The sequence below is a fragment of the Carcharhinus amblyrhynchos genome, chromosome 6 (genome assembly GCF_965287045.1).
Source record: "Carcharhinus amblyrhynchos chromosome 6, sCarAmb.v2.hapA, whole genome shotgun sequence".
NCBI lineage: Eukaryota > Metazoa > Chordata > Chondrichthyes > Carcharhiniformes > Carcharhinidae > Carcharhinus > Carcharhinus amblyrhynchos.
Genome location: NC_137329.1, coordinates 46,057,370 through 46,079,761, shown reverse-complemented (window position 1 = coordinate 46,079,761; position 22,392 = coordinate 46,057,370). Strand labels below are relative to the sequence as shown.

At 41.2% G+C, this 22,392-nt stretch overlaps 1 protein-coding gene across 1 annotated transcript; it reads left to right on the top strand.

Annotated features, from left to right (window-relative positions):
• The first annotated feature begins 447 nt into the window (after positions 1-447).
• Positions 448-20,737, top strand: LOC145344458 (fascin-like). The gene is made up of 6 exons (XM_080191603.1): positions 448-973; positions 2,931-3,212; positions 8,948-9,066; positions 13,919-14,075; positions 17,640-17,813; positions 20,458-20,737. Exons 1-6 carry the CDS (start codon positions 448-450, stop codon positions 20,661-20,663), a joined length of 1,464 nt encoding a protein of 487 aa, XP_080047729.1. The 3' UTR covers positions 20,664-20,737.
• Positions 20,738-22,392: the final 1,655 nt, after the last annotated feature.

Sequence of the window (22,392 nt, the reverse complement as noted above, 5' to 3'; positions counted from 1 at the left end):
GTAAATGAAGATAACGGGAAAACGACCTGGGTGGGATTGTGATCACTGATTTGATCTCACTAATGAGATTTAAATGAATGCAAATGAGTTCTGATTAGGTTCTCACCCTTTCTGAGTAAGATTCTGATCATGCCAACTGGAACAGCTGTGTTCATTGGTCCAGAAGGGTTTGTGCCTGGGTCTGACAGGGGCAGTGAATTACCCTCTTTATTTGTGGGAATTGAGAAATGGAAATTGGAAATATTTGCCCAGTGAGTGTGAGTTTGCCATGTGGTACTGCCCAAACCACATCCTTTGTCTTTATCTCATTCACCATTTCACAGTGATTTTCCCTGATGTCACAAAGATACGTTACGTCACAGTTACCTTGCTCCTGTATACTAATGATATCACAGAGGTACAAACTGTGCTGCTAACACTTGCAGCTTAAAATATCAACTAGGGAAGATGGTATACAAGGTACTTCCAGTTGGTCTGATCAACTCTGCACAAAAATACTTGACAGCAGAGAATTTCAATTTCAGAGTGAATGCTACCAGTACCATCTTGAAGATTAAACAGATCTGGACCATAGAGTTTTTGAAGGAAAATTCTCCCATGGTCCACATCAGGAGCTCTCTGAGGAGATACTTAGCTGGAGATAACAATGGGAAAATCACCTGCGATCGGGAGGTTCCCAATCCTTATAATAAGTTTGTAATGATCACACATCCAGACGGCAAAGTCTCCTTCCAGTCTGAGGAAACCAAACGGTACTTGGGGGGAGCAGAAGATAATATCACTTGCTTTGCCCAGGCAATCTCAGAAAGTGAGAAATGGGTATTGCATCTAGCCATCCATCCCAACATCAGCATGTTCAACCAAGGCAAGAAGAAATACCTGCGATACGATGCCAATGACAACACAGTACAATGTGACAGCGAATCACCTTGGGGTCGAGACTGTGTTATGACACTTATGTTTAACTTCAAAGGTATAAGGAACGTTCAATATTTAAAGCCGATTTTATACGCTTCTTAAGACTTTGCCTGTATTGTACATTTGCCAATATCTCCTCCTGCCTTCTGCCACTGCAGCTCTGATTGATGGAAGATGTACAAGGGAAGCAAAGGTTAATTTACCTAGTAATATAGTTCTCTGTCATCTCTCTGTGTCCCCAGTAATATGTCCAACAATGTAACCTGCTTGAGGAAGGCTAGAAGGTAGAATTTTAGGCTGTACCATTTAAGCAAAAATGTTTTCCTTCTATCTTTCTTCCTTAATCTCTTGTGCTAAGTTCTTTGCAAGGCCATTATTCCACGCAAGAACATCAGAAATGGGAGCAGGAGTAGGCCCTCTGGCCTTTTGAGCCTGTTCTGCCATTCAATAAGATCATGGCTGATTTCATTGTGGCTTGAATTCCACTTTCCTGCTGGCACCTCATAACCTTTAATACCTTGTAGATCAAAATTATGTCGAACACGAATTTAAATATACCTAATGATCTAGACTGCACTGCTCTCTGGGGTGAATTACAAAGTTTAACAATCTTCATAGAATCCCTACAGTATAGAAAGAGGCCATTTGGCCCATCAAGTCTGCACTGACCACAATCCCTCCCAGCCCCTATCCCCATAGTGTTAGGGTAAATACATGGAACTAAGTGGCAATTTAGAGTGGCCAATCAGTCTAACCTGCACATTTTTGGACTGTGGGAGGAAACTGGACATCCAGAGGAAACCCACGCAGCCAAAGGAAGAACGTGCAAACTCCACAGACAGTGACCCAAGCCAGGAGTTGAACTTAGGTCCCTGATGCTGTGAGGCAGCAGTGCTAATTGCCATCCTGAGAGAAAAAACTTCTTCTCATTGCTGCCTTAAATAGGAATACCTCTTATTTTGAAACTTTGACCCCCTAGATTCCCCCACAAGGAGAAACAGCCTTTCAGCATTGTCACACAAATTTAGACACCATGTGACATGAGATATATAGGTCAGCTGGCCAAAAGCTTGGTTGAAGAGAGAGGTTTTAGAGAATATCTTAAAAGAGAGAAGCCAGAATTGAGTTAACCAAGGGAATTTGGAGGGTTGTCGGCCAAAGGAGATTACAGAGAAGGGGAGAAGTAAGGTCATGGAATGATTTGGTGAGAAGTTAAATCTGAGCTGTTGCTCACAGGGCCAAAGAAGGTGTGTGAGCACAAGAGTGATGGGTGAATAGGACTTAGGGGGAGTTAGGATACAGGTAGCAGAGTTTTAAGTGAGGACTGGAAGATGGGAGGCCAGCTAAGAGATAATGTGGAATAGTTGAGTCAAAAGGTAACAAAGATATGAATCGGGCTTTCAGAAGCAGATAGTCAGAAGACAGGTAGAAATATGAATGAGCCAAAGATAAATCCTTGGCAGATTTCAGAAGAAATGGTGAAGAAACAGGAAGAGAAGCCATTGCAGATGATTCTTTGGCTCTGATTGGGAGAGCATTCCACTCAACCATACAATGGAAAGAGAGGTGTTGAGATAATGTTGTGGTCACCAGAGTCAAAGGCTGTGGACAGTTGAGGAAGGGTGAAGAGAGATAGTACATTATGGCCACAGTCACATTGGATCTAATCTGTGAATCCGACAAGCGTTGTTTTGGTGCTGTTGAAGGGCTGGAAACCTGATTAGAGGTGCTCAACATGGAGTTGCAGGAATGATGGACACTGGTTTGGGAGACAGATTCAAAATCTTTGGGGAGGAAAAGGAGATTGGAGATGGGGCAGTAGTTTGAAAGGGCAGAATGGTCAAGTGTAGGTTTTGTGAGAAGGTTATAGTGACAACAATAGCATAAATTTGTGATTAATGGCTAAGCAGATTCATCAACCTCTTAGTTTCCCATCTGAGAAAGAGTTGTAAATCTTTTAGAACATTAACATGATGTAATATAAAACATTTCATCCCATTTTGTTCCTAAAGAGAAGAAATATAGCATAAGGACAAGTAGTGGAGATCTTATCGCCTGGAATGGGAAGCTTGAGCCCTGTCAATCACCAAGGACCTTGTACATCCCAGAGATAAGATGTGGAATGCTTTGTTTAAAGGACAATGAAGGAAGGTTTCTGACTGGAAGAGACAGCTATATTAGAACCATTAAAACCGACAGCCCCAACCTGGATGAACTTTTCTCTCCTGACCCAAGCCCTGGTCAAGTCACCATCAAATCAACACTCAACAACAAATATGTCAGTCTTAAACCAGGTAAGAAGCAAAATGCATCAAGTGTCACCAGAACAGTTTTTATAAACATGTTGTGAGAATGTTAACAATTCTGGTTTCACCACCAAATACAAGCTAAATATCCTAGGTCCTATTATACCGACACAATAGAAAATTGCAAATTCTGGAACAAAAATGCTGGACACATTCAGTAGATTAGTTAAAATTTGTATCAGTTAATTTTTCAGATGCAGAAATTGTTGCACCAAATCCAACCATTTTGCCTTTTCTGCAGGTGAATGTATTTCTGATAGTGCTATGAACAATTATGCTTCTTTGTAGCCAAAATAATGTCCTAAATCAGCAATTGTTAATAGCAGAGCAAGTGGATCCTCACTTACTGTCACTGCCATTGCATCTGTAGAGTCTGCTTCCTGTCTGAGGTAATTCAGGACCTCTCCTATCTGAACAATAACCCCACCTGCTACAACAAATTTGAGTTTATCCTGGTCAGAATGGCCTTTCACTCCATTAAGCAGTCTGAGTGGGAATTAGTTCATGTTGTCCTACATCCACTTACATCCCTGGATTACTCTGTAATGTAACGCTGATACACCCTTGTGACATCTTTCATCTTTCATACACATGCTTCTTCAAAAGCTAACCTAGCGAACACTTAGTAAGACAAGGCCAGACACAAATAATTTAAACCGCTTTACTTCATTGTATGGTGAACATACAAACGTACAACATCGTTTTATTCAGACTTACTCAATTCAATCCATACAATTTAAATTTGTGCAATGATTCAAAATAAAGGAAACTCCATGCCAACTATTATTCTGAGTTTTCACTCTCTACCTTAATAAAATACGTGATGTGAAGGTGCCGGCGTTGGATTGGGATGGGCACAGTAAGAAGTCTCACAACACCAGATTAAAGTCCAACAGGTTTATTTGGAATCACGAGCTTTCGGAGCACCGCTCCTTCATCAGGTGAGTGAAGAGGTAGTTGTCACAAACGCAGCATACATAGACAAAGCCACAATTGCAAGGGATTTTCAGAGCAACACTCCGAAGGCTTGTGATTCTAATCTGTTGGACTTTAACCTAGTGTTGTGAGACGTCTTACTTAATAAAATACCTCACAGCATTCCCTCTAACAAACTTGATTGCCGATGCAACATTCTTATTTCCAAAAACTTAACTGTTTGCCTGCGTCCCTGTGTCTTTCCTGTTACTCACAGTCAAAAAAATCGAACATCAGCTTTCCATTACAAGTGATGGGATGAAGTTTTTTGATTGTCAAGGCAGCTTAACAAATAGTTTATTTGTTAAAAAAACCCAGTCTGCAGGTGCAGCAGGTGATCAAGAAGGCGAATGGAATGTTGGCCTTTATAGCGAGGGGGATAGAATATAAAAGCAGAGAGGTCTTGCTGCAACTGTACAGGGTACTGGTGAGGCCGCAGCTGGAGTACTGTGTGCAGTTTTGGTCGCCGCACTTGCGGAAGGATATATTGGCCTTGGAGGGAGTGCAGAGAAGGTTCACTAGTCTGATACCAGAGATGAGGGGATTAGCCTATGAAGAGAGACTGAATAGACTGGGTCTGTACTCACTGGAGTTTAGAAGGATGAGGGGGGATCTTATAGAGACATATAAGATAATGAAGGGGATGGATAGGATAGAGGTAGAGAGATTCTTCCCGCTTAGAAAGGATGGCAGGACTAGAGGGCACAGCCTCAAGATAAGGAGGGGGGGCAATTTAGATCAGAGTTGAGGAGGAACTTCTTCACTCAAAGGGTAGTGAAGCTCTGGAATTCTCTGCCCATTGAAGTGGTGGAGGCTACCTCGCTGAATATATTTAAGTCACGGGTAGATAGGTTTCTGATAGACAAGGGAATTAAGGGTTATGGGGAGAAAGTGGGAAAGTGGAACTGATCCATTTTAAATCAGCCATGATCTTATTGAATGGTGGGGCAGGCTCCAAGGGCTAGATGGCCTACTCCTGCTCCTATTTTTTATGTTCTTATTTACAGTTTGTGAGCACAACATCAAGACTAACTTATTAGCACCTTAATAAGAGAACTCTATTTTCACTTATACAAGTGAAGTATGCTTTAAAGTAATGTTTAATGTAACTTAGTTTTCCAAATTAATTCATGGAAAATTGAAAAGGTCCCAAAACATGACGCAAGACTGACCTTTTGTTTTCATTTTCTGCTCTGTTTCTGTATTATTTCTTATTTCTCTTTGTCTCCTTCTCATTTTTATCTCCTCAGCATTCTACTTTCTATTTTCCCTCTTCTTTCAGGTCTCTACTGTTATAGTAGGTAATAGAAGGCAAAGCCTACTATTACAATAATGCAACATACTTAACAATAACTAAATTGACCAACATGCTTTGTAATCAATAATTTATTTTACTCCAAAAACACATGCTATATAATCATTTGAGGGGATGGGATAACGTGGAAGAATGGAATGAGAATAGAAGTAAAATACACGATAAAAATCTGTGCCAAAGTATTTTTTTGTAATATATTTACTCATGGATGATGTTGATACTGACAAGTATCATCCATTGCATATTCAATATTTCCACATAGCCAAAATTGTGCCCTAAACCAGCAATTGCCAAAGGCAGAGCAGCTGGGTCCTCACTTACTGTTGCTGAAAATGCATCTGTAGAGAGTTTGTTAGAGGATCCTAAATCTGGATTCCTCCTCTGATTATGTAACTTTGATTACATCTGCACAATGGCACAATGGTTAGCAATGCTGCTTCACAGCACCAGGAACCCGGGTCGATTCCTGGCTTGGGTCACTATCTGTGTGCAGTTTGCACTTTCACCTTGTGTCTGTGTGGGTGTCCTCCGGGTGCTCCAGTTTCCTCCCACAATTCGAAAGACGTGCTGGTTAGCTGGATTGGCTATGCTAAATTCTCCCTCAGTGTATCCAAACAGGTGCTGGAGTGTGGCAACTAGGGGATATTCACAGTAACTTCATTACACTGTTAATATAAGCCTACTTGTGACTAATAAACTTTATAACCTTTAGAAAGTTAGGGAAATTTTAATGCCAAAAAATGGAAAGGTTTGTGTCAGGTGGAAGGTTGGAATATTAAAAAATCTCAATCCCAACATCAACCCTCTCTCTCCCAGTTTAAATGGAGGTGGGAGGAGAGTGGACAACCAACTAGGCCTGAGGGTTGGCAATTTCAACATTGTATTGAGGCTGGCACCCTCATAAAGATACTCAATTTGAAATTTTTATCTTCTGGGAAACTGGTAACTAACAAAAGGTGAGGACTGCTTGTCCTAGCCTCCCCACCCTGTCCAATTACCTCTACTCCATATCCAATATTTCACCCCTCAGGCCTCCAATCTCCCACAACTCCCCTCTGACCTCTGTTAAATTCATTTTTCCATGTTCCTGACCTCAATCCAGTTCTCCCACTCCCCCCTTCCCCGCCACTTCCCAAGTAGAATTTCAGCTTATTGTAACAATTTCCGGGATGAGAGGGTCTTTGGCACATCTAGCCCATCTATATAGAATATTGTCTCCTTCCTTTCTAATATACCTCAATCCCATTTATTCAGAAGAACTTGTCTCCTTACTCCTTAAAATTCGCTTAGGTTTCTTGTTCCATCTGTGCCAGTAACCTAGAGTCATAGAGGTTTAAAACATGGAAACAGGCCCTTCGGCCCAACTTGTCTATGCCGCCCTTATATTTTTTTAAACCCCTAAGCTAATTCCAGTTGCCTGCATTTGGCCCATATCCCTCCATACCCATCACACCCTTGTAACTATCTAAATGCTTTATAAAAGATAAAATTGTACCCACCTCTATTACTATTCTGGCTTGCTTGTTCTAGACACTTGCCACCCTCTGTGAAAAAACTGCCCCTCTAGACACTTTTGTATCTCTCCCCTTTCACCTTAAACCTATGCCCTCTAGTTTTAGACTCCCCTACCTTCAGGAAAAAATATTGACTATCTACCTTGTCTATGCCCCTCATTATTTTATAGACCTCATATATTTTCAGCTTCCTATGCTCCAGAGAAAAAAGTCCCAGTCTATTAGGCCTCTCCTTATAACTCAATCCATCAAGTCCCGGTAGCATCCTAGTAAAGCTTTTCTGCACTCTTTCTAGTTTAATAATATTCTTTCTATAATAGAGTGACCAGAATTGCATACAGTAGTCCAAGTATGGCCTTACCAATGTCTTGTACAACTTCAAAAAGATGTCCCAGCTTGTGTATTCAATGTTCTAACAGATGAAACCAAGCATGCCAAATGCCTTCTTTGCCGCTCTGTCTACCTGTGACTCCACTTTCAAGGAGCTATGAACATGCAGCCCTAGATCTCTCTGTTCTGTGACTCTCCCTGATGCCCTACCATTAACTGAGTAAGTCCTGCCCTGGTTCAAGCTACCAAAATGCATCACCTCGCAATTGTCTAACTTAAACTCCATCTGTCATTCATCAGCCCACTGGCCCAATTGAACAAGATCCTGTTGCGATTGGAGATAACTTTTTTCACTGTCCACTATGCTACCAATCTTGATGTCATCTGCAAACTTACTAACCGTGTCTTCTACATTTTCATCCAAATCATTAATATAAATGACAAATAACAGTGGGCCCAGCACTGATCCCTGAGGCACACCGCTGGTCACAGGCCTCCACTTTGAAAAACAAATCTCTACAATCACACTCTGGCTTTTGTCCAGAAGCCAATTTTGTATCTATTTAAATATGTCACCCTGGATCCCGTGACATTGAACTTTATGCAATAATCTATCATGCGGTACCTTGTCAAAGGCCTTGCTAAAGTCCATGTAGACAGTATCAACTGCACTGCCCTCATCTACCTTCTTGGTTCTTGATTACCCCTTCAAAAAAGCTCAATTAAATTTGTGAGACATGATTTTCCACTCACAAAGCCATGCTGGCTGTGCCTAATCAGTCCTTGTGTCTCTAAATTCCTGTAGAACCTATCTCTCAAAATACCTTTCAACAATTTATCCACCATAGATGTGAAGCTCACTGGCCTGTAGTTCCCAGGCTTTTCCCTGCAGCCCTTTTTAAACAAAGGCACAACATTTGCCACTCTCTAACCTACCTGTTCCACAAACTTTTACCACCAATTCTGAAAAAAATTCCATATTTCTTATTTTCCTTCATTGTCTTTAATTTATAAATATGATCCCTTTGTGTTTAAATTTTATATGTAATTCAAAAGATTACTTACATTCAACTTTCCCAAATCTTTTATAACTTTAAACACCTGAGAAAATGGACTTTATTCTTCAACTACTTAATGCCAATGGTGCTTTTACAATGTGGTGAGAGATCCAAAATTGATGAAGCCATTGTGACTTGTGTCCAAGTAATGGTTGAATTTGTACAGGGAACAGCCGAGCTCTAACACCAAGAAAATCCTTGTTTTAATCCCTGGTCTTTGATCAGCAGGAGAAGTGCTGCAATTGAAACTCTTCATTTTTGTCATTAGAAAATTAACTGGGGACCCCTGCCAGAAGTATACAAACTTTGATTGGGGTTTGATTTTGAAGTCAAATGGCCCTTTAATTATTGTCAAAGCTCGTACACAGAGAACAAGCTGCATTGAACCATATTCCAGGAATGAATTAACGCCTTGAGGAGAACAGTACAGAAAACTAGTGAGAAAATGAAGCAATTAAATCATTTAAAAATCAGATACACATCACAACATGTTCATTTTCAGTGGAATACTGTTGTATTTTTTTTTGTTAGGTGCAGATGTTTGTGTGCATCAGTCACAAGTGACAGACTCTGAGATCTTTCAGATCATCATCAATAACACAACTAGGAAAGCTTGCTTCCGTGGAATTTCAAAGGACTACCTTGCAGTGGTGAGTAATTAACAGAGAAATCTTCTCAGCTGACTGACTCAGTACTGGACTGGTTATGGAATTTACAGAAACTTAGTACAAGTGGGGCAATTGAATGCAAATGTTATTACTGTGATAAAATTATGGAATATACCAGGGTTGGTAAATATATCAATGTGTTAGCCCAACAGTGTAAGACAGCTGAACTGATATCAGCGTAGACACACTAAGTATCCTTGGGTGCTGGCTGGATTGAGTTATCAAAAAAGACAACGCAAAGGGACTATTTCTCACGTCCGAATTTGCACCATTATTGCTGATCTATATTGGGTCACAGTTCAGCCATACCACAATTCTAAAATTCTTATCATTATTTCAAAACTCTCAATGGTCTCCTTCTGCCTATCTCTGTAACCTCCATCAGCTTTACTTTTGACATCATAGCATCCCCACGATGCAGGCCATTCAGCCCATTGAGTCTGTACTGACTCTCTGAACAAAGCATTTTACCCAGACCCACATTCTGCTTGACCAATTCCCGCCCTATCCCTATAATCCTGCACATTTACCATGGCTAATCCACCTAACCTACACATCTTGTGAAACTAAGAGGCAATTTAGCATGGCCAATCCATGTAACAGGCATATCTTTTGGACTGGGATGAAACTGGAGCATCAAGAGGAAATACACATGGGGAGAAAGTACAAACTCCACACAGTAACCAGGGCCAGAATTGTACCTGCGTGCCTGGTGCGGTGAGGGTTAGCTGCATTGCATTTCTTCCATGGCTGATTTTATGGATAGAGGCCCAGAACTTCTGATCTCCAAATGGCTGTACCCACGAGATACGCATCCCAAGAGGCACTGCGGGATCTCACAGAAGTCCCTGACACAGTGACCACTCTGAAATAGAACAGGATTTTGGCCTTCTGATGGGCAATTCTTCTGCATATTGAACCCTCTGAAACTTGGAATTGGAGGCTTCAAATGGTTGTAACTTAGTTACCAGAATAGTTACCCAGGAAAGGTTGGAATAATTAAAACCGGTTCTGGCTCCTAGGTAACTACTGACCCTCCAACTTTCCACTGGACAATTGACTGCCCCCCAAAACTACACCAACTCACCCTATCCCCTCATCTACTTACTTGGCACTCTATGTCTTCATCTGACACACTTATCTTCTCTCTGTAACTTCTCTTACTTAAGTGCAGTGGCTAATGCTGTAGAAAGAGGGTGTGGCTTGGCTTCCCCTGACAATTCTGCATAATGAGGGAGGTATACATTTTTGTAGAGGCCCAGTTCAGAAATTGCCACACAAAGCAGTTCCTAGTGCTGCTCTAATTCAGCATCTTGTCATAATTTTCATTTGCCATAATTTTCTTTCCTCCATTTTTGGTGGTTGTGCCTTCAGCTGTCAAGGCCCTAAGCTACTGGTGGGCAACCCGTAAGAAGTCCCAGGTTAAAGTCCAACAAGTTTATTTGATAGTAATATCTATCAAATAATGATAGTGATGATAATAATGATAGTAATTACTATCAAATAAACTTGTTGGACTTTAACCTGGTGTTGTGAGACTTCTTACTGTGTTTACCCCAGTCCAACGCCAGCATCGCCACATCAGGGCAACCCGTGACCCAGGGGTCACATGTGGCTCACCTGAGTTATGAATGCAGCCCACAAGATATTTTGTCAACTGTTACCCATACTCAGGATTGCCACATTCCATTGATTTGACTTTATCATGTAGCTTTATCTTACCAGTATTGAATTGATAAGCATGTAAAGCAAGGGCAAGTGAAGTGAGGTGCGTGCTGATTGCACACAACATTGCCTATGAGAGATGAGCATTCCATCTGCTTCCAAAACATAAATATTTCTTTTGCTTTTAATCAATGAAGTTGTTGACAGTTCTATAAATAAATGAATAATTAACTCATTATGAAATATTTGGTGTGTTTTCAATCCTAATCACAGAGTCACTAAGTAGCCCAGGTTGTCCATCACTCCTCTAAGCTCTGCAACACTCTCCCTTAACCTACTGGCCTCTCTACCTCCTTTATACTGTAGGATTTTCCACAACAATATATCAGCCACATCACAGTTCACAGTTAGCAATGTACTTGCCTGTGCATCACATACCACATCGAGCAAAGCTATCAGTCAACTGTCATGAGTTTCTTCTACTTGCTCTATCAAAAAAATCCTCAATGATTATGAACACTTTAATTAAATCTCCCTTTAACCTTCCCTGCTCCAAGGAAAACAATCCTAGTTTTTCCAGTCCTTCTGCATTATTAAAATCTGTGACCCTGATATCATCCTAGTAAACCTTCTCCAAGGCCATAACATTATTCCTAAAGTATGTTGCCCAGAAAGCTTCCTGCAGTAGACACTAAATTCCTATTGGACTCATACATTATAACAGTGACAACAGTTCAAAATCTGCTACTGTCCTGTTCATTATCTGCTATACCAAATTTTGTATCATTCATAAACTGGGAATAGAGGGATACAAGCAGATGTTCTAGTTAGGAATACATGATCGGTGCAGGCTTGTAGGGCCGAAGGGCCTGTTCCTGTGCTGTTTTGTTCTTTGTTCAAAACTGTACTCCCTATATCCAAGTCTAGGTTATTTGTCTATAACAAGAAAAGCAGCAGTCTTAATCCTGATTTCTAGAAGATTCCATTGCAAACTTCACTCTATTCAGAGAACATCCATTCACAAATATGCTCTGCCTCCTATCCCATAGTCAATTACATACCCAACCTGCCACCATCCCTCACCATCACTCTCTATATCCTATCCCTTAGTCAATTATGTACCCAAGCTACTACCATCCCTTTAATAACACAAGCTTCTCTTTTCCAAATAGCTATGTTGTGTGGTATTTTGTCAAATGCTTTTTGAAAGTCTACATATACAGTGTCCACTGTGCTACCTTTATCAATGCTCTATTAATTCATCAAGTAACTTGATCAAGTTAGTCAGACATGATTTATCTTCAACTAATCACGACCTGTTACACATTGATTGCTGTCCATGTACATAGAACATAGAACAGTACAGCACAGTACAGATCCTTCAACCCTCGATGTTGTGCCAAGCTTTGTCCGAAATCAAGATCAAGCTATCCCACTCCCTATCATTCTGGTGTGCTCCATGTGCCTATCCAATAACTGCTTGAAAGTTCCTAAAGTATCCAACTCCATTATCACAGCAGGCAGTCCATTCCACACCCAGCCACTCTGAGTAAAGAACCTACCTCGGACACCCCTCCTGTATCTTCCCACCATGAACGTTATAGTTATGCCCCCTAGTAACAGCTGCATCCACCCAAGGAAATAGTCTCTGAGCGTCCACTCTATCTATCCCCCTCATCATCTTATGAACCTCTAGTAACTCGCCTCTCATCCTCCTCCACTCCAAAGAGAAAAGCCCTAGCTCCCTCAACCTTTCCTCATAAGACCTACCCTCCAAACCAGGCAGCATTCTGGTAAATCTCCTCTGCACTCTCTCCAATGCTTCCATATCCTTCTTATAGTGAAGTGACCAGAACTGAACACAATATTCCTAATGTTGTCTCACCAAGGTCCTGTATAGTTGCAGCATAACCCTCTTAAACTCAAGAGGGTTATGCTGCAACTCTTAAACAGCAGCAACAGTAACAAGAGAAGGATATTAGTAGTCCTGAGCTTGGGGAAAGCATATGGATTTATCCTCCCTACTCAATCCTAAAGATGTTGGATGTGGCCATTTTGGACTTCAATTTAAGGAACCCTTTCCCCTTTCAGATATCCTCCCTCCTAGAATGTATTGCCTGACAAGTTATTGGCAGAAGATTCAACAGTGAATTTCAGAAGGGAATTGGATAAATGTTTGAATCGGAAACATTTGGGAAAAGGGCATGAGAAAGGAACTAATTGGACAGCTCTTTTAAAGAGTTGACAGGCATGGTGCCTTCTTTTGTGCTTTATCATCCTATGATCTGCACCTCGGCTGTTGCATCGACAAACCTGAGTGTTTTTTCTGAGAAGACCTTTGTAGTAGTAACTTCAGTGAGTTTTGTGAGTTTTCCTTTAAGAGTTCATTATTTATCTTTACATTATTGTGGAAACAGTGGATATCTATGAGCACTCAGGAATGAGCTCTAAAAGCAAGAAATTATGGGAGACTCCTGATGGTTCATTGAGTGGCAGTCAGGAATAACCACAATGGTTAGCACTGCTGCCTCATAGTGCCAGGGACCCAGGTTCAATTCCAGCTGTGGCTGACTGTGTGGAATTTGCACGTTCTCCACGTATCTGCTTGGGTTGCTTCTGGGTGCTTGGGTTTCCCCAGTCAGTCCAAAGATATGCCCATTAGGTGGATTGGCCATGCTAAATTGTCCCTTCGTGTCCAAAAATGAGTAGGTTAGAAGGATTAGCCATGGTAAATGCACAGATTTATGAGATAGAATGGAGAGGAGGGCCTGGGTGGGATGCTCTTTCCGAGAGCCAGTGCAGACTTGATGGGCCGAATGGTTTCCTTTTGCACTATTTGGGATCCTATGATTCTATGGCAGTTAGAGATCTTGAGATTGGTTATGGTTACTGAGGCAATCAGTGATTTCTGCTGGAATTTTCCATGCATGGACATCAGGTAAGGACAAAATTAATGTCAAAGAATCTTACCCATACTCTGTCCAGGCTCAGACAAAAAAATAGGCACTTAGGGATGGTTTTGAAAAAGTTGTCAGGTCCCATGAAATCACATCCCAGGAATGAGTCAGTACCTTCAGAGAAGTGAATGTGAAAATATTCCTAAAAATTGAGTGAAAATATTCAATTGGACCACTGCGTATTATGTCTATTTCTACTTTTTACCTTCAAGGGCCCTCAAAATATAATTGTGGCAAGCCCAACTCTGACTGATGATTGTTGGTTTAATATTGTGTACAATGGACCCAAGGTGGTTATAAAAACAGGAGATGGAAAACTCCTCACCACAAAGTCCACCGGTCAGCTCATAATGGGATACTATACAGCCGGTGAGTTACAATTTACTCTTCATTCAGTCACTCATAAGCCCTTGCCGTTTATACATCCATGCACTTGTAAGTTAATAACTGTTGGCCTGATGGGCAAAGATGCCGCTCCAAGCCATAAGCCATACACATCAACAATTTAATTTGATTTGATTTCCAGTTTGTGACGTACATAGCTAGTTGATCTAAGTGGGGAGGTAATGGTTGGGCAAATATGACCACCACTAAATTAATTATGAAGCAACTATTGTCTGGTATTTGGAGGTTAATCAAGGGAAACTGACAGCACCAGTTTCAAAAATATTGAAGTAATTGTTTTTTTTTAAAAAGCAGTGTTAATTGTGAAGCCCAGTAGAACTTGGGATTTCTGTGTCCTCTGAAGAAGGCTGGTGGATGTTCACATAACACTCAGTAACAAAGAACAATGATGAACTCAATTTGCAAACACTGTTTTCTTATATAGTCTCTCTCACTGGATATTTTACCAATGATTGGAAGGCATGTGGTTGTAGGTGAGAGAGAAGCTATGAATTTTTAAGGTAGATAGATTTTTGAATAGTAAAGAAATTAAGGGTTATGGTGAGTGGGTGGTGGGTAAGTGGAGCTGAGTCCACAAAAAGATCAGCCATGATCTTATTGAATGGTGGAGCAGGCTCTAGGAGCCAAATGGCCTACCCCTGCTCCTAATTTTTATGTTCTTTTGAATGGTGTGGTTGCACAGGAAGCTTTTTAAGGTCAGGAGAGGTGGAAAGGTGGGGGTGTGGTTTAGCAAAAGAGTTTGAGAATGCAGAGCTTTGCACTGGCTATGCAGCAGGTCATAAATGCATAGTACATGCTAAAGAATAGGGCAGTCAAAGATTGCAGAATGAGGGGAAAGAAGCAATCTGAAATCCATTACAAGAATTTAAAATAAAAGCAAAATCCTGTGGACACTGGAAATCTGAAATAAGAACAGAAAATGCTGGAAATATTCAGCAGATTAGGCAGCAGCTGAGGAGATGTAGCATAACCCTTCTTGATTTAGAACATAGAACACTACAGCACAAACAGGCCCTTCGGCCCACAAGTTGCGTCGATCACATCTATACCTACCAAGCCATAGAACTATCTGTAACTCCCAATCCCATTAGATCCCATATACTCATCCAGAAGTCTTTTAAAAGACCCCAGCGAGTTCGCCTCCGCCACCACCGACGGCAGCCGATTCCATTCACTCACCACCCTCTGTGAAAAACTTACCCCTAACATCTCCTCTGTACTTGCTCCCCAGCAGCTTAAACCTGTGTCCTCTCGTAGCGACCATTTCAGCCCTGGGAAATAGCCTCCGAGAATCCACCCTATCTATTCCTCTCAACATCTTATAAACCTCTATCAGGTCGCCTCTCAACCTTCGTCTCTCCTGGGAGAAGAGTCCCAGCTCCCTCAACCTATCTTCATAAGGCATGCCTCCCAATCCAGGCAACATCCTTGTAAATCTCCTCTGCACCCTCTCAATAGCTTCCACATCCTTCCGGTAGTGAGGCGATCAGAACTGCGCACAGTACTCCAAATGGGGGTCTGACAAGGGTCTTATAAAGTTGCAGCATTACCTCCTGACTCCTAAACTCAATCCCTTGATTAATGAAGGCCAGTACACCATATGCCTTCTTGACCACATCCTCCACCTGCGAGGCCAATTTTAAGAGTCCTATGGACCCAGACTCCAAGATCCTTCTGCTCCTCTACACTGCTAAGACTCCTACCCTTGATATTGTACTCCTGCATCCCATTGGTCCTGCCAAAATGGACCACTACACATTTATCCGCGTTGAAGTCCAACTGCCACTTCTCCGCCCAGTCTTGCATCCTATCTATGTCACGCTGCAACTTCTGACATCCCTCCAGACTATCCACAACACCACCAACCTTCGTATCGTCGACGAACTTACTAACCCATCGCTCCACTTCCTCATCCAGGTAATTTATGAAAATGACAAACAGCAAGGGTCCTAGAACAGATCCCTGGGGCACTCCACTGGTGACCGATCTCCATGCAGAAAAAGACCCATTGACAACCACTCTCTGTCTTCTGCAGGCAAGCCAGTTCTGGATCCACAAGGCCAAAGCTCCTTGGATACCATGCCCTCTCACCTTCTCAAGAAGCCTTGCATGGGGGACTTTATCAAACCTTTTGAACACTTCCATCAAAGCTCTCCTCAGTCAACTCTACTCCAATAAAACAACCATTTCTCTTGTCCCTTCATGTAACTGAAGTCTTTCAGTCCTGGTATAATTGTAGTAATTTGCACTCTCTCTCAGACTTGAGACCTTTCCCAAAATGTGATGTCTAGAATTATGCACAATGTGCCAGCTGGGGCCTAACCAGTGTTTCATAACGGTTTACTGTAAACTTCTTGCCTTTATATTCTGTACCTCAATTTTGCGAATAAGTCCATTATGTTGAACTTTATCAAATTTTTTTTGAAAATTCACATTCACAACATCAGCAGGACTATCTTCATCAACATCATTGCTATCAAGATGGCTTTCAGCTTGCTAGTATTGATCTTCAGAATGATCAAGTCATGCAAAAACAATGTCATCAGGTGATGGTGGAGAAGTGACTATGTTGATAGAACTTCACTCCAATCAATGCTTGGGATGCCATCTTACGACCTCATCCTGGCTGTCATTTGGTGAGCCTGGCAGTGCCCACCTAGCACCCTGGCACTGCCCACCAGGAACTCTGGCACTGTCTGGGCATCATAACTGTGCCAGGACAGTGTCAAGGGAATGGGGCCTGTGGTTTGGGACCTGGGGGTGGGGCAAAGATAGTGGGGGCTCTGCAGTGGGGAAGCTCTAGAGGGGATGAGATCAGCAAAGAGAGAAGGGATCTCTGCAAGAGGGGAGCTCTGCAGGGGAGTAAAGGAGCTCTGCAGGTGAGGGTGATCAGTGCTGGAGGGAGCTCTGTAGAGGTGGTGGTTGGTGGGGAAGCTCTGCAGGGGTTTGATCAGCAGTGTGTGGAGTTCTGCAGAGGTGGTAATCGGCAGAGGGGGAGGATTTCTACAGACAGGGAGTGACCGGTGGGTTGGAACTTTGCAGCATAAGTGGTGATCAATGGGGGAGGGGGAAATCTGCAGAGGCAGCAATCAGCAGTGGAGCTCTGCAGATGGGGGGTAATTGGCGGGGGGGGGTATGTGGGGACAGCACAGGGAGTCTTTGGCAGGGGTGGGGAGAGAGACTGGCACAGGCAGTAATGGGCAGGAGGGGGTTGGTGATGTCTGTGGGATGGGTGGCGGATGTCAGGAGATCTCCCAGTGTAATGGGAGATTGGGGTACCTGAGTAATGGCACCCACGTACTCTGCAGCCAGCTGCAGCAGTGAGCTTAGGCTCCCCTCCCCACCACCACTGACAAGAAACACATTTAGTTTAATTTGCTGCACCAAGTGCCGTAAGGTTGCGACTTACATTCTGAGTTAGGGGCCTCTTTACTAAGAATTGTTTGGCTGAGAATAGCTAAATAAAGACTTATGAGGCAGATTTAAGCTGTGATCTTCATAATTATGTAATGGTCTGTTGTTTCACAGATAATTCTCAAGAATTCATTCTAATACTCATCAATCGACCTCTCCTAATACTGCAAAATGATTTTGGCTTTGTTGCATTTGGTTCTGGGACACAAAGATTAGATGGCAATAGACCCATGTATGACGTAAGTAGGATGACTTCAGATGAAGATGGCTACTATCAGTTCAAACTTGGTAAGTTTACCATTTTACCCTTTTGAAAGAGTCCTAACTATCTCTCAGAAAAATAAATAATTTTACCCTGTTAATTTGTACCGTTTTGTAAACCAGAGACAATTAAGCTTCTTCCAGCTTTTCTCCTCTTCACTCCTGAAGTGATTTTTGCAGATAAGGTTTTGTGAGCCAAATTCTAGTAATTCACCCAACTAATCATGCCTTATACGTTGGCCTAATTATTAATGTTCGCAGTTAATTCAAATGTGTGGGACTAGGTGAATTCCTCTTGTAGAAGGCCAGCATGACAAAACAGGCCAAATAGCTTTATGTGCTGTAACCATTCTAACCAAACCCAATCCTGTGTTCACCCAATGCATCAGTCCACTTCCTCTCATGGTTTGTACATGAAATGGTGAATCCATTGATGAGAAAATGCAAAAATGTTTCAAAGAAGATCTAGCATCAAGGAAATTTCAAATATTAGTTAACGTGTTTTTAAGGCCAGTCCTGATTGCTAGATTCTCTCTAAAAGTGATCTAGTATATAAGTCAGATCCTATCAGTGGAACCTTTAGAAAAGGATCATGATAGTGAACTGACTTACTTTTAAATGACAAACCAGCTGAATTTTTCCACAGTCCCACATTTCATAAAGGCAGATATCAATGGTGTTATTTGGTCACCTATAGCTTCTCCGTTTTGAGGCTTTTAAACTTATGGTTAAGCCAACATTTTGTGGTCAACTCCATCTACATACATGGTCAATCATCGAGTTCAGTGATCATATTATATGAAGAGTGTAAGGCAATATTCCCCATTCATGAGGTCACACGAGTAAGAATTTTAGAGAAAAACTTGGCTCCTTAGCTCAAAGCCATTGTCATAATGGAGAGCTGCAAATAGAACTGCTAACCTTGGGCTAATCCCATGTCTGAAATTTTCACTTATGAACTGTGTATCTTTCAACTCCTAATGCAAATTAGGTTAAACAGCCAAACTGTATCTTTCAAATAGACTGCAGTGGTTAGCAAAATGGCTCTAAAATATTTGGTAAATTTTTAGACTTCTCCCAGATATTTCTCTCTCTTGCTCACAAAAAACCCACTCTCAGTGAGCTCTTACTCATTACTAACCAGAGTGTGACCTCTTGTACACAACTAACTACTACTCAATTAAAATTGAGTGGGTTTTACAACAATTGTGTGTCTGTTCTCCTAGGTTTTACTACTTGTAAAATTAAATTGAAAATTACCTCCTCTATTTGCTATTATCACATTCCCTAAAATCCAACTGAAACCCATGTAATAACTTTCTGGAATTGGTGTGAGCCCTTTTCTGATTAGTGGAAGAATAAATGATCGGATAGAGCAATTTAAACTATAAACTTTGAATTAGATTTATTAAAAAGATTGGGTAAAGTGTAACATTAAATCAATGTGTCAGGTTTCAATTATATATATAACAAAATATGCAATACTTTGCAAAGTCTCTCAATATGAAATCTGTACCAGCATCTAATATTAAATTACGCATGTGGTTCAGTTTAACCATGATGGAGTACCTATCTGGGACACCCATATTGCCTGCAACACAGGAACAACTCCAGTAAGATTATTCAAAATATATTTCTGTCCTCTTCAAAATTCAATCAAGAACAGAGAGAATCAAATATATTTATTTCCTATCTGATTCTCTCTGCACAGATGCTGCCAAAGCTGTTGAGTATTTCCCAGCATTTTCTGTTTTTATCTCAGATTTCCAGCAGTATTTTACTTCATATATCTTTTACAATTGCTGTTAAACATCCACACAATTTTATATAGAGGATGGCTGGAGTTCATAGCTCACACTTCCTGTGTTCTGGAAGATTTAAACTGCTTCTTTTCTGTGAAACTGATGAAATATGTAAATTGGCCATTTTGTTTCTCATTTATTGAGCAGTTATCTTACTTCACTATTTTAAGGATACTACAAGCAGGTAAACGAGGTACCAATGAGACCATTAACATACTCATGGCACAGTTTCATCAGAACTGATTTGGCTCCAACAGTGAACATAGTGGTTTAATGAAATATTCCGATCCCATGTTATTTCAAAGAGAAATTATCTTCTTTTCAGAAATACTATAAAGGCAGTAAGTATATATGGCCAAAACATATCATTTTCATCACAGTATTCCCCTTTTTATTGCCTTTTCCCTCTCTTCTGTGTCTCTCTTTCTCTGTTCTATATTTCTCTTCCTCTCTGGCATTTGCAAGTTATCTATCTTGTTTGTTTTTGTTGCTAGAAAGTGAATCAAGGCATGAGACTGAGTGAAGGTCTGGTTATCTCAGCATTCATAGATATGGTAAAACCACATCCCTCTATAAAACTAGGAACAGTATCAGAGTGAGGTGTTGGATGCTGCAGTCCTTAGGCAGGTGAAATCACCATATGAAACACTCAAACAAGAGGTGACCAAGGGAAACCAATGAATACACTTTCTTTATTGAGAGTTATTTGATAATTCCTACAGTTGACCTCTGCCTTTTTAATTTTGCATTACTGTCTTGCAGCAGTCCCAAAGACTTTACTTTCCAAACACTCAAGTTAAAACTCCTCACTTATCTGAATTCTGCTAAATCCTTGGTTAATCTGTTTGCCTCTTTATGTTTTGGTTCAGTATCCACAGACAAGTACTGGGAAATGGACAAAGATGGCTTCATCACCGGTACCGGAGAGGAGCCAATCAACTTCATTATTCAGCTGGTTGGTTCCAATGTTCTTATCCTAAAGGCACCAAATGGCAAATACATGATAGCACAACAAAGCGGAGACTTCAAAGCAACAGGGGAAGATGCCAAGACTGCCACAATGTTTCTTTATTGATCAACTTTAGAAGATCTGATCTTGAATCAAAACCAACATGTTAAATCCCCGAATAAGTCTATATGAATAGCTAGAATAAATTATATATATTGTACTTTAAACCTCTTCTCTTTACTGATAGCATTTAGTTAAGGACAGCCATTTTGATGGGTAGCAATTGATTTACAGTTGATTAGTAAGAACATTTTCAAATTTTCTGGTTAATATTGGTGAGGTTGAAATCCCCTTCTAACATCATAGCAATCACAGAAATCCTACAGCACTGAAAGAAGCCATTCGGCTCATTGAATCTGCACCGGCCACAATCCCACCCATTCCCTACCCCCATATCCCTACATATTTACCCACTGATCCCTCTCACCTACACATCTCAGGACACTAAGGGCAATTTTAGCATAGCCAATCAACCTAACCTGCACATCTTTGGACTGTGGGAGGAAATCGGAGCACCCAGAGGAAACCCACGCAGACACGAAGAGAATGTGCAAACTCCATATAGACAGTGACCCAAGCTGGAAATCAAACCTAGGTCCCCGGAGCTGTGAAGCATCAGTGCTAACCACTGTGCTACCGTGCTGCCCCGAGAATATAGTCCTATTCCCCTCACACCTGTGATTTGCCTACATATCTGCTCCTCTGTTTCCCTCTGACTGTTTGGAGGCCTGTGGTATAATCCCAGCAAAGTCTTTTTTATTTCTAAGCTTTCTCCATAATGCCTCATTTGAAGTGCCTTCTAAGACACCCTCCCTCATTACTGTAGTGATGGTCTCCTTTGTCAATAATGCCATAATATTTTTGCCATATGCATCAGTAGGACAAGGGAGCATTACTACCTCCACTTCCCCCAGTGACAGCAGCAAAGCATTAAGAAGCAGAACTGTAATAATATACTATGCCTGAGTGAATGACCATGTCCAATATATGAGACTTATTAGCAGAAATTCAAGTTAAAAAAACACTTTCTTCTCAGCTCATCCAAATTGATCCTGAGCTCCCAGAAATAGCTGCAGTGTTTTGCTTGCTTCTGTTCCTCCCTTAGTACTGTCCACTCTATTTCTACAATGGGATATCTTACAAATGATTACTGTGCAGTCAGGTAGCAATAAAATCAGCCTGGTTCCCAATGATACTTATCACCAACTAACAATGACCGCTATGGGTATGCTCTCACTTTCCAGATTCTCCTCTACACGTCCAAACCAGTCTTAATATCCCTTCCTTCTTTCTCTCTACCTCTACTATTTCCTTCCCGCAACCATCCTCTTCTGCTCTCTTGGGGTAAAAAAAGGATAGATGGTTACTTTGGAAGTAGTGGGACTGCAGTGAATAACTGGACTCAGCCGAAGAGAAAGAAAGAAGCAGATACATTAAATAAACAGAACCAGAAAGAGGAGCAATGCTTAATACAAACGTAGATTCAACTCAGAAAACAGAAATTCTAGAAATACAGAGATCTATCAATATCTGCAAAGAGAAAAGAGTACAGGTTAATACTTTTGGCATGTTCCCCACGAATGCAAGATGACTATTAAATTCTCTTAAAACAAACCAGTCACGTTCACTCTGGGGAAGCATTCATTGCTATATGTAATTCATTACCACAGAAGGCTGTGGAGGCTTGGTCATTGAGTATATTTAAGACAGAGATAGATAGGTTCTTGATTGGCAAGGTGTTGCAGGGTTCTTTGTATCGGCAAAACTTCAGCCAATACAAACAGTTACGAAAGCC

Bases quoted from the DNA above. Each gene is read 5' to 3' on its own strand.
- LOC145344458 (XM_080191603.1), top strand. From the start codon at position 448: ATGGTATACAAGGTACTTCCAGTTGGTCTGATCAACTCTGCACAAAAA. The intron at 14,076-17,639 runs GTGAGTTACAAT...GTTGTTTCACAG, and splicing joins AATGGGATACTATACAGCCG to ATAATTCTCAAGAATTCATT. The intron at 17,814-20,457 runs GTAAGTTTACCA...GTTTTGGTTCAG, and splicing joins CTACTATCAGTTCAAACTTG to TATCCACAGACAAGTACTGG.